Source organism: Pseudopodoces humilis, chromosome 9 (genome assembly GCF_049639895.1).
Source record: "Pseudopodoces humilis isolate 2021_Gansu_Grassland_sample_001 chromosome 9, ASM4963989v1, whole genome shotgun sequence".
Lineage (NCBI taxonomy): Eukaryota > Metazoa > Chordata > Aves > Passeriformes > Paridae > Pseudopodoces > Pseudopodoces humilis.
This window is the reverse complement of record NC_142208.1, coordinates 16,200,305-16,213,512: the sequence shown is the minus strand read 5'-3', so window position 1 is coordinate 16,213,512 and position 13,208 is coordinate 16,200,305. Positions and strand designations below refer to the sequence as shown.

Below are 13,208 nucleotides of genomic sequence, written 5' to 3'. Positions count from 1 at the left end.
AAAGAGTTATCTTACTAGTATTGCTGAAATCTATCCTCCAAACGGAAAAATTACTCCTCAATAGGGACTTTTTGCTTGCTTCATAACACTGCTCTGCAAGTTACTCTGCACTCCTGACTACAGCAAAATTATTGTCCTCTCTAGGACTTGAAAATCAAGATTGTTACATCAAAATTTACTCCTCAATATATATTTACAGCCAGCTCTCCTCTTGCACTCCAAGGCCACATTGTAGAATTGCAAGCAATTCTACGGAAGTCAATATGGCCTCCAGATGTTTGTAAGGCCTTAATTAAACTAATAGACAAACATCTTTCAAGAACAATGACAGACTATAGATCAGCAGGTTGGAAGTAACTAATTTTACTTTCTTAGACAGTACTTACATTCTTGCTTAAAGGTAAAATACTCTGTTAGGTGTCTGCATTCATGGTTGCCTCTCAAAAGAAACAATGTGCTTGGGTAAAGTATTTTCAGGACCCATAAGTAGAGCACACACTGTTGAAAAAACAGGATAACCAGTAAAATACACTACTCTATGTGAACTTTAAAAATTATTACTAAGAAACACTGAGTAAGGATGTTAACAGTTTCAAAAAGCAGGTACTGCTTAATGTGCCATTTTAAAATAGCATTATTTCCCCAAGTCCAGTTATAGACATGAGTTATGCAAATTGCTTATTACTTTTCCTAATAATAGCCACACACAATGCTGAAAAAAATATTTGTGTTTGCTGGATATTCAATAATAAAATAAACACAGCAGAATTAAACTGTAAAATTCTTTCATCTAGACAAATACTCTGTGTGCTTCTGCCTAAAATCTGGTATAATTTATGATTCTAAACACTGGCATAAGAAGAAAAGCAGACATTTATTAACAGAGACTGGAAAAAAAAGCCTTGACAAAATAATTTCCCTTAAGGTTAGATACATCATTTGGATACAATTTTTAAACTACAAACGGACAGAGTAAATTATCCTTTCCCAAACACTGGGGAAGCTAATTGCTTTTTCAGTGTACAAGCAGCAAAGTCAAAGAATTACAGTAATTTTCCATCTATCATTATTACTGCAACATCAGCAGCAAACCCTCAAAAAGAGCTAAGAACATGCACAATTTTTTCAGTTTAGAATCTGTTACTATCCAGCAGTTCTGAATGCCCAAAATCTATTTCATAAATTTCAAATCTAATTATTGTATTTTTAACTGAGCACAGAAATCTCAAAACCCCACAAGTTTTGGAGTTCATTGAAGTCACATGCAAGCTGTTATTATCGCTGTTCTTAATCAATACCAGTACCCTGACGCTACCATTCCTCAAAGTTATTTTGCATAGAAAAGCAGAGTACATGAAAGGAAGATAGAAAACAAATGGACATTTTTAAAAAAACACTGCAAACATTGAGAAACACATCAAAAACTTTTAATGTGAAGCTTAGCTAAACTAATTACTGAATTTTTATCTCCTTAGTGAAAATATGCAAAACCAATCTTTGTTCAGAAGTTTTTTTAAGTGTAACAGTTGAAAAGCTTTCATACCAGGTTTTGACATATTAACATATGAACATATAGAATTGATATGTAAATGCCTTTTTCAAGGACAATTACATTACTTGTAATCATCACAAACAGGCAAAGAAGATCAAATTAATAAATAGGGAATGTTTATTGAAATTTTTCCTTAAAGATGACTTGGAGGCAATCGCTCTTGCTGCATCTCCTGTTTGTCTACCATCTCTAACAGTCCCAAAATGCATTGTGCATGCCTTTCACAGCACACACCCACACACTATTAGAACTGCAACACTTTAATACAGAAATGAAAGAACATATATTGTGACTTGCAAGACATTATTTCAAATGGTATGCCATTCATTAGATTTGGAATTTATGAAGAGATTCCAAGCTGAGGCACTTCCCAGGCTGGTTCCAGAAGAACACTTAACTTAAAAACCATGCTCTGAAACTAATTGATGTGAATAAGTGACTATCTTTGAAATGTAGCACATTTAAGAAACACGCTGAAAATTAAAAAATTATTTGAATTCAAAGTAATTGAAAAATTAAAGGCAGAAACACAGGTCATCCTTAGGGAATATCCATATTTGCTCTAACAATGTTTGTAGAGAAAAATATTAATAATTATTAAAAACCATTTGATTATCTAAATAAAAGTAATTTCTTTTATAAAAATAAACAGATAAAATATTAAACAGATAATAATATCACAAATAATTAAAAGACCTTGCAGTCATGACTAACCTGTTCTCCATAAACATACAAACACATCACCAGACAAGCAGTAGTATGTATAATAATGTAACAGAATTCAACTTTTAGAAAACTAGCTAAAGAAAGAGGAGACAAAATGAGGAAGTCTGGCATTTCAACAGGACAGTCTAAATGACTGGCTAACATCCTCCTGTAAACAGGCCTTTATCATAGAAGAAGGCACAGCAACGAAGAACACATTCAAATGTTAAAGCCGACCTGAAATTTCATTTGAAAACCTAAGTGAAAGTGTGCTTATAAAAAAATTAGGACAGAACAGATTAATATATTCATTTACCTCTATACTAAAATAACCTCTGTCTACATAGTCACCGAGGAAGAGGTATCTTGTGTTCGCAGGTGATCCTCCCACTTCAAACAGCTTCATTAGATCAAAGAACTGGCCATGAATATCACCACACACTGCAAGCAAAAATTTTATTCAAATTAATTTTTAGAATATCTAATGGAAAAGTTACCAAGTTATAGTTAACAGACACAAAGTACTTGTAAGTAAGAAGAAAGGCAGGTATAAAGTAGGAATAATAAAAATTTTTCAAAGTTCCCCCTTTGCTTTTCATTAAGGTGTTGACTCCACTACCTGTGACAGTACTGATGATAGCCCTGAATCCAGGAGATTGAAGGATATTTTTCCAACACATTTAATGCACTGAGCACTGAGGTCTTGAAAGCTGTCAGCACCTCTTTAATGTCCACACCAACTCCTTAAGCATCTTGGCAAATTCTCCTTGGTATGTGTATTTGAAAATGCTTGCTGCTTCACAACAATTTGCTGAGTCCATGTGAACTTGAAAAAAGCAGGGAGTGTACTTTTGTTTCTGAGTCAGACTAACATACTTTTTAATAAAATCATATCTTCTCCTTGCTCAGTTACTTTTCTCCTTCAAATAACCATGTTCATTATTTCAACAGTGGATTTTTCCTGTGTTTTTAAAATATGAAAAGGGACAAGACCAGTGGTCAGCAATCAAAGGCAGAAGTGCCAAAGATAGCAGCAGATGGGAAGTCTTTAGGGAGCACACAGCAAAACCAGGTCACCTTACAACTTTAAAAAAGTAATTAAAAAATATGTGAAAGGGACAACTGCTCTTATGTCCTCTTTCCCACAGGAGTTCCCAGTTCAATGGAAGTCAGGAGACACCTTCTCACTTCATAAGTGCATAAGGTGTCACTGGTAACAATTAAGGAATTTGAGAGACTATGCCTTTCTTTGATGCAAAATGTCACCAATCAATGGACAAATAGCATCTTCTGACTTCTTAGAGTTTATCAGTAAAATCTTTGGGGAAAAAAGTTGTCCTAATTTTGGAAAGAAACATTGGATATGGCACACCACATTTTTGGTTGCTATTCCCTTAGAGAAGACCCTTTGCTATCACAACCTGTAAAATGAGATTAAACAGAATGTGCACTCTTTTATGTCTCTCTCTTTAAGATTTCTACTCAAACACTGAAAGAACTTCCCTCCTTTTTAAGTTGCCAATATAACAATTACCTGTATATATAGAAATAAAAAAAAACGAAACAAACTTTAATTTTGATTTTATCTGGAACTTTAAAGGACTCTGAGCCAGAGGACAGTCAGCCACTTAGTAGTTTCCACCATTTCAATATTTTTCTTTTTTTATGTATGTCAACAATAATAGTGATGCATTGATGTAAAGTTTTCATTTACCCAATACTAACAAATAACAAGCTGATGCCCTAAAAGAAGCTTTCAGACACTAATTTTGTAAGTCCATTTAGAAGAAAAACATGTTCAGATTAAAGAAAATCTGATTTGAACATAAAAAGCAAATCTACTTTCATTATAAATAATAGACATGCAACATAGCTACTTTCTATAAGTCTATATTGTTTATAAATAAAAGTATTAGAGGACACCAATTCCAACTTTCACCAGGTAAAACAGAACCAGAACTGTTCAAACTATGAAAATACTCAAGAAAACCCTGAAAGTCAATTCTGTATCCCAGGGGCTCTGGCCCCAGTGTCAAAGATGCTAAAACAATCTTTATCAGTACCACTGCTCTCACAAGAAGGTGGTTTTACATGCAGACACCAGTCTCACTTACAGACCAATATAAAGGTGTATTTTTCACTAAGAATCCCAGCTCACAGGATGTGTTTCAAACCACAATAATTAGCTTCTCTTCACATATTTAGGTTTCAAAATTATCCTGAGTTCAGGTAGATGCCTTTTTAATATTGAAGGAATTAGAAATCCGCATTTCAACTGCATTTAACTACTTCCTTCTTTTTTTCCTGATTTTAATACCATTCCTACTAGCTTTTTCAATTGGTTTAATGCCTTCATTTTGCAAAACAATGTGCAGACTGTTAAGCAAATGCAGTTGTGAGGGATAATTCAGTAGGACTAACAGAGAAATTCTGGTCTAGTAATTTTAAGACAAATTCTACTACTGAAAAAATCTGGCCTTTTCAAATTTAATTATGTATGAAATTACCTAGAAATATTACCTGTGATTGGAGCTTCAACTTCTATCATAGTTTTTTCCCTCCGTAATATTGCAGCACCCTCATTGATGATTCTAAGTGCAATTTCTTCATCCACTCGACCTTCCTTTATCAAGTGGTTCTTCAAAATGTCAACCCTTGGTCTTCCATCTGTGTCAAACACTTCTTCAGATGTCAAGCGATGCGTTGGTGGAAAAGGGACAGCTAAAATTGAAAAAGAAGAAACAGTAGTCATGACACTGCTATGTGAAAAATAGAATTCATCTAGGAATGGGGATCTATTATGGAATAGCTGCTATCCCAATTAGCAAACTTGTTGTTTCACCAAGCAATTTTATGACATTGTTAAAATCTGGACAGAATAGTGCTATCTGTTTATGAATTAAAAAAAATAAATATCTATACTATGCAAGATTGTAGACATTATAAAACAGAGGTAGAAGGCATAGTAATATGTACAATACGTGGAAGAGTCAAAACTGATTTTGCAAAGGGAATTAATCTTTCTGCAATATACCACCATTCTCTGAAGGACTCATGAAGTGCTGGTGATGCAGGATTATCCATTTAATAGCCACTCAGACTTTGAAAAACATTTAAAATTATCTCAGACCAAAAAAAACACCAAAAAACCTCAACCAAACAAAAAAAACCCCAACAAAACAAATGCCAAGCTAGCAAGAAAAGGATTCAATACTGTTCGAAAGACTAGAAATAAAAGGAGTCAGTAAGAAGTGGTTGGGGCCAAAGCAGGCTCAGCAACTGCCCAGACAGCACATTTGGCAGTCTGTAGCAGTTCATTTACTGCACAAGTGAAGTACAGATGTGAGCCATGAAAAAAGAGGACACTTCAAAATTGCCACTAACTAATGTCATGGTACTCAGGATGTTACAGGAAATAAAACTAATCTGACCCTGTTCTCTCCTCAAGCATACTACTGTTGAAAGAATGACCTAAAAAGAAGCAAAAACATTGTGTTTCTCACCATTTAAATACTGAATGCTAAAACAAAAAAATGGGAGGAGCATATCTATTTGACGATAAGAACTAGTAGCATGAATAGACTTGTAGACAGACTATTCATATTTATTTTCTTACCCTCTGAAGTTAAACTTTACATTCCAAAAATCAATGCTTAGATACTGAAACATTCCCTGACTTCATTTAAATAGATTTCTAAATTACACATTGCTATCATTCTGCTCTATGAAGTAGTAAACATCTATCAATAAAACACCTGATGTATATAAATCATACATATTGTTCACTGAGATTAAGTTATTTTAGAAAATAAACTAGAGATAGGTCTATTATTCCTTATAAAAGTTTCTAGATAGGAAGAAGCTGCAAAATGTGCCTCTATTAGCATAGAATGAATTCACCACTTTTTTTGTGGACATAAAGTATTTGCTTAACAAAAGGGAAATTATATGCCTTCATGATATTTCCTTCAGCCTCCTCTATCAGTAATTCAAGTTTCACTCAGGAATGTTAAAATTCCATTTAGTCCAAATGTTACTAAACTTAACTTATTTAAGATATCAAAAGACAATCACTTCTGTTCCATGCACAATTATTTAAAAACAAAAATCTGGCTCTGAAAATAGGAATTAATTATTCTGACAAAATAAATTTATCTAATTTTTAAAAGCACTTAATTATGACCACACAAGCATCAATTATAATATTCAATGCTTTTCTGAACTTAACTTTCCAACCTTCAGATTCTCTTAATATTATTTTTTACATTATTTGGAAGTTTATATCAATTTGTATGTGAATTAGTTTTAGGCTCTTTCTTGCCCCACTTTTTTTAATACATTATTTGTGGGCCCACAACTGCCTTCAGCAATTCAAAGTTGAGCTCATCTTTATAAGAGAGGCCAGACAACTCACAAAGACTTCTCCTGCTTGAATTCCTTCAGAGGCATTAAAGATCTCACACACCTTCCCAGAACCAAAGTCAGTCACCTCCAAAACACTGTTTTGTAAGAACTGCACTTCATTAATCCTAGTATTATGCAGACCTACTTAGGTGAAATATGACTGTTTTGTTCTTTTTGGAGGTTTTTTTGGGTAGATGCAGGGTGTGGCAGAGAATGGTCTGTTGAGGTGTTGTTCTTCATTCTCTTAAGTGCAAATCATTACTACCTTACTACAACTACCAGTGGCTGCAGAGTTCAAGAAGAATACCTGACCGCTTCCTTGTGGCAGGTCAGGTATTTCAGGGGTTTTAAGTCCATGGTGTATGAAATTTTCTTCTCTTAATAAAGCTCTTATGTCTACTAACAAAATAAAGCTTTAAGTTTGTCTATCAAATTATATTCTCTGGGAGGCTAAAAAATCAGCTGTTTTACTCCAGTGTCAAGATCTGTCTCAAATTATTTGGATTAATATACTTACAAAGACTCAGATTTAAACCTCTCTATCCAGGGTTTGTTATCCATAATGCCCAAAACGCCCAACTATGGTATGAGAAATAATTAAGCATCTCTTAACTTGTATTTGCTTCATGAAAAAATGGAGTCTTGAGACTAGTTCCTCAGAGTTTAACAAAATCCTTTTCACACAATACATGTATTTTCCCATTGCTCAAGAATGATTTCTTAAGAATAATTTTCAGAGAAGGCAGAATAAAATATGGCTAAAGATATTACTCATGCTCTGCATCACCCAGTAATAAAAAGTAACACTTTTTAGAAAAAACTGTTTCTTTCCATTTTATACTTTTTGTTCTAGCAAAAGTTAACACTGTATTAGAGTGCATACCTTTGAAATATATTGTAACTGCTTTTAATAGGTAAAGGAGGATGACTTTTTGAAGCATGTAGAAAATTTCTGCAAACTAATGGGTTTAATTAAACCTTTGATGAAGTAGTCATAGAATGCTATAGCCTAAGGAAAAAGAATTGCAGCATGATGTGTTCCAAGACACAAATATAATCCATGTTTCAAAGTCTTTGTGCACAACCTGTGCTCTTGGGACTGTAACAGAATGGTAATTAAGAGGAATTACCCTAAGGAAATAACATGGTGTTGGGCACTAAAGGATTCTCTTCTTCCATTCCCAGCCAAGATAAACAATAGCGAAGTATCTACAGATGAATCTCTAAAGTAATACACACTGCAGTACAAAATAACAGATTATATCTTATTAGTAAAAGTATAGATGTTAATAACAAATGTAACACATCATGATTTACAACCACAGACAAGATTTTCTAAAACAAACCATTGCTTACTAGTCAAAATTAATCAATTTCACTTTAAAAATACATACAGATGATACAATTTTAATATATTGATCAAAAAATGTAAACAGTAGTGCTGAGGAAGAAAACAGTGAGTAACTTTTGGGACTTGTTAATGAAAATATTTTGATGGCTTTTTATTACTAATTGAATATACATTAACAAAGAGAAAAAAACACCTTTCCTTTCTACTGCAGTACTAATAAGATATATAAAAAGCAAAACCTCTAAGCCCAGTTCTACACTGACTTTCTACAAGCCTCTGGGTACATCGATACCTTACAATAAAGCATCCTGTAGAGATTCAAAGGTTAGCACCAATCTGAAGGGATAAATTCCCAGGATGTAGTAAGAAGTTCAAAGGAGAAAAATTACACTAGTGTGGCACTTTACCCAATGTAATAAACCCTGCTGAGAGGTGCAATATGGTAACTAATACAAACACGCTACTTCCAGACCCAGAGCAGATCTCACATTACTTAGTAACTAAATACAACAGTAGCTAATAAAATCTTACAGTAGATACTGTAAATTTAAACCACACTGATATATATGCCCATTGTAATAACCTCAGTTAAATCTGGCTTGTATCAGGAGACACGCTGTTGGAACACACTCATGAAACAAGACGAGATCAAAGCCCCTAGACTAATGTAAGAAAAAGCATCAGGGATCAACCATACAAGGTATTCTACTTTCACATGCAAAATTGTTTCTGTTCTTATGACTGTAAAACTTAAATTATTCTTTTTCTCTTTTTCACAGTGAAAGAAAATTAGCCATTCCTCCTCTATCACCAGGAGCCCATGGTATGTTTCATTAATTTAATTTTGGCCATTAAAATCCGCTCAATATCCCAGACTGCATTTTCTATTTCACAAATGTTTTTGATTTCACAGATAAAGCCTCACCTCACATTACTAAGGTTACTAAGATACTACAGACATTCTGTTTGCAAGGAATTTGTTGTTTTGGTGATAGGTATAAATGAAACAATATATATAATGCTTGTCTCCACTAAGTGTATAATGCAGCAATACAAGCATGATGTTCTGTGAAAAGGAAGGCCAAATTGCTTCATTTTCTCAGCAGATTTATTACCATGATATGAAAATGGTCTGTGGTTTTTCTGCTGTTTAGTCACCTTTTGTGGTCCTTTAGTTTTATAAATGCAATGCCTCAGGAGAATCACAAAGCCTAACACCTACTTACATCTTTCTGTTTGTCCCTGGAGTTTTCACACCTGTGCCAACATCTCTACAGAAGTAAAAGATGCAGCACCCATAACTGCTCTGAGGACAGAATATATCCAATTATTCTTCTGCATTGGCAGAACAGATTTGAAAAGAAATAGCATAAAGGCATCACAGATGGTCTGTGGACCAGCAACCTTGAAAATACTAAGATAAGCGCAAATAGACAGCCACATCTAGTGGAATCAGAAAGCTACAATCAAAAGCTGACAAAAACCACAAGTTACCCTATTCACCTCAAGCAAAAAAACACAGATCCAGCAATGTGCAAATTAGCAAATTTTGCTAATTTGCAAATTAGCAAAATTATCCCCAAGTTTCTTTGAATGCAAGGCACCTGCTATATTAGTCAGCATTCTAGAAGCAAGGAAAAATGGTCCTGCAAACCTTGAAACCCAGCAACCCCACTGAAGGTACTATTTATTTCATCCTCACTTATCATGTACTTGTAGTCTCAAAAGTTTCATAGAATTTTAAATCTCAAATAAAACATATATCTTGTATGCCATGGTGCATTCATTCATCTTTTACACTGTGCAGTTTTTCAATTAACTTGGTTCATGATTTTGGAAGTTCCTCACAGGAAAAATACAATTATTTGTTTGAAAGGTATTTAAAGGTACTCCTGCCATTAAAATGGCCATACTGTGTTATGCCAAAAGATTACTTAGTGCTTAAATGCACTTCTGGCAATGATGGATGCACAGACCTTTCCCTCTCCGTACTCTGTTTTTGAAACAGGGAGGTTTATGGATTTTCTCTAGAGTTTCATCCAGACCACCATGTTTATGACCACTGCTAGAATTATTTTCCAATATTTTGTCCAGATTCTGAATAAACACTTTCATAGTTTTTGTCTCTACTGCACCTTATTGCTACAAATTCCACAATTTGAATTACATGTTATGTGAAAAGGTATTTCAGTTTTCTATTTTGTTTGGTACTGCATTTCTCCTTTTCACAGGCAGACAAGTATTACAGTTGCTTCCTGTTCAACTTTTCTATTAAATACCATTCATAATGTAAGAAATACGTAACTCTATTCAACCATGCCTTTTCCAAGTCAGAGACTTGTCATCTTTGTCATTCCACCTCGCCCAAAAGCCACACTGTACTTCTGAACATACCTTTAGATAAAGAAAAAAAATCAGGAAGACGGAACAAAATTAGGTGCTGTTCTTAAGATGCACATATAACATAACGTAACATAACATAACATAACATAACATAACATAACATAACATAACATAACATAACATAACATAACATAACATAACATAACATAACATAACATAACATAACATAACATAACATAACATAACATAACATAACATAACATAACATAACATAACATAACATAACATAACATAACATAACATAACATAACATACATATAATGGCATGATGATGCAATCTCTTTTTTCTAAATTGATCATCTAATATTCCCTGAATTCTTATCAGACCACTGACTGCCACTGCACTAACATTTTCAGAATATTATCCATACAGATTCTAATATTTCTTTCCCAACTTCACTGTCTTCTATGTTTAAAAAAGAATTGTTCTGTCCTTTGTAGGGTCTGCTCTTTCTCTTAACAGTATCTCCTACAACTTCTTTATGAGGCACTCAGTCTAACAAGAGCTTACTGAAGCATCTCTGCTGTCCTGGGTAAGTGTTACTATTTGCCATTCACTCTGTTTTCTAAAGAACTTGTCAACACATTTAAAGAGCATAGATGACAGATGTTAACCTCCCTCCACCATGGGAGTTTATCACCTATTCACATCCTTTCTCTCCTAAGTAATTTTGATCCAGACAAGGATATTGCCTCTTCTGCTTACTTTAAACTTCACTTTTTCTTTCACTTCTTCTTCACTTCAGTGAAGAAACATGATGAATACTTTTGCCTGGATCAACAAGCTAACTGGCTTCTTCAAAATATTCTAACTATTTTTCTTGATTTTCATCTAGGAAAACTGTACCAACTCCTCTATCTATATTTCCCAGGGATATAGTTAAGCCACTCTTTTTTCTAAGTGCTATGAATCTGTTTAAATTAAATTTATTGATATACAGCTTTCCAGTTAAATCTAGATTTTTTTTAAAAAATGCTGCCATGCTCCATCTTTCAGACTCAAAAGATGAGTTATGCCACAGGCTATGGAAAATAAACTCACAATTTTGTACACAAAACCCCCAAAGAATTCCTTTACAGCCACCAAACAAATATCTTCTGATCCTGGGATACTTTTTGGGAACATTTCTTTTGTTGATACATTTTGAAACCACTTACATTTCAATGAGAGAATTCTTTGATCCATTCAGCAATAGGAACTGACTAATGTGCAAAAGAGTTTTTAGTTCCTTAAACAATAAACACACATGTGAGCAGCTGCCGGATTTTTGTGCTCTGGTCTTACCTTCCCAGCCCTCAACTGCCAATTTGCCCTACTGAAATTGAAGCAGGCTTCCATTTTTGGGTGGATTTTTTTGGGTTTTGTTGTTGTTATTTCAAGATTTATCCACTCTAAACATCCTCTGGAACAAAAAAAGACCAGCAAACACTTACTTGTCAGAATTCAGTTCCATTCCATTGCCTCTCCCCCAGAAGAAAACTGTGATTTTTAGTTTGTTGTTTTTGTTTCTGTTTTTTTAATATGACCCTTTAATACTCTCTTTACACTGCTGCTTTTCTGGATCATCTTAGAATAATTTCTAGCTGGCAGCATAAATGCCTACAAAATTTTTAAAACAGGCTTCATGCTGCCTGTCAACTTTTAACCTTTTACCTTTTTTTAAAGCTAGACTCGGAATTATAAATTTAAATACTGCAATGATTTCTTTTTCTCCTTACATGGGTGTAATTGTTCAAAAGTAGCTATTAGAGCCTTAATTTAGGAGCCTGCTTGCTCAAGGCTATGAGTTACATTTCTTTGGGTTTCTCTAAAGGGTTGTTTTAACAAGCTTCCATTTAATACTAAAATGATTGTCTGCCAATCAGATTGTAACATGACTTTTATCCAAAACAAAGGAATACCAAAATCTTTCCATTTCCAGAAGAACAGACATAATCTCCAAATTTAGCATTAGGTCAGCATGACAAGGTCCCGTGAATTGCATCCCAAGGCCTAGCAACGTGCACAGTGGACAAAGTGTAATGCTGGGAGGAGAGGAACTTCCAAGTACAACTCTGGGGTGGAACCATCCACAAGTGAGTCAGAGAAGCCTTGATGCTTTGCCCTCAAAGAAAAGGCAATGAAGGCTCATCTCTGCCATTCTCAGGGCCACTCTACCAGTGTGAGCTTCCAGGAGCTTCTTCGTCCCTGCCAGGGGAAACTCCTTTACTTTGAGGCAGTGAAACAGTTGTTTAAGGAGAAAAGATACTTTGACAAATTTAAATTTGAAAGTCAGGTGCACTGAAAGGTGAGATGAGCTGACTGAAGTCAGTCAGCTGTCATCCAAAAAGAAAGGCAAATGGAAAGAACCACATAAAGCATTTAAGTATCAAGAGCAGTTTATAGAAAAAATGTTATTGACAGAACATAACAAAGCAAACTGCTTTGTTCCGCAAGACAGTAAAACACTAAGTATCCTTGAAAGATGGAGAGGGTGTCTTAGAAAACAAAGAATCAGAACAACAGGTACATTTTCTCATCCCTATTTGGGAAAAAAAAAAAAAAAAGGCAGTAACAAAAGCCTCATCACAAGACACCTTTTGTGAACCAAATGCCAAAAGCTGACTTTAGACAGTTCCATAGCTAACCATTAATTTACAGGAAACTCTCTAAGTACAAATTACTTAAGCAATTTAACTAAGCCAGGTAAAAGAAAATTTGAGCTTTTTATACACTTTAAAAGCAATCAATGACCTTTGGTGAAACAATTCATACTTGGCTAGACAAAACAGCTAGACTGCATATTGGAAACT

General features: G+C 34.3%; 1 protein-coding gene across 8 annotated transcripts in view; it reads right to left on the bottom strand.

Moving 5' to 3' along the window:
• Window positions 1-13,208, bottom strand: part of PPP3CB (protein phosphatase 3 catalytic subunit beta) — a 47,771-nt gene that overhangs the window by 31,864 nt on the left and 2,699 nt on the right. For all 8 annotated transcript variants that reach the window (XR_001331326.2, XM_014250264.2, XM_014250267.2 and 5 more), the window contains exons 2-4: window positions 4,778-4,978; window positions 2,574-2,698; window positions 387-498 (exon numbers count right to left, since the gene is read on the bottom strand). Coding sequence is in view for 7 of the 8 variants with exons in the window: in XM_014250264.2 (XP_014105739.1) it covers window positions 387-498; window positions 2,574-2,698; window positions 4,778-4,978 (438 nt within the window). In the remaining variant the exon portion in view is untranslated. The remainder of the gene's footprint in view (window positions 1-386; window positions 499-2,573; window positions 2,699-4,777; window positions 4,979-13,208) is intronic.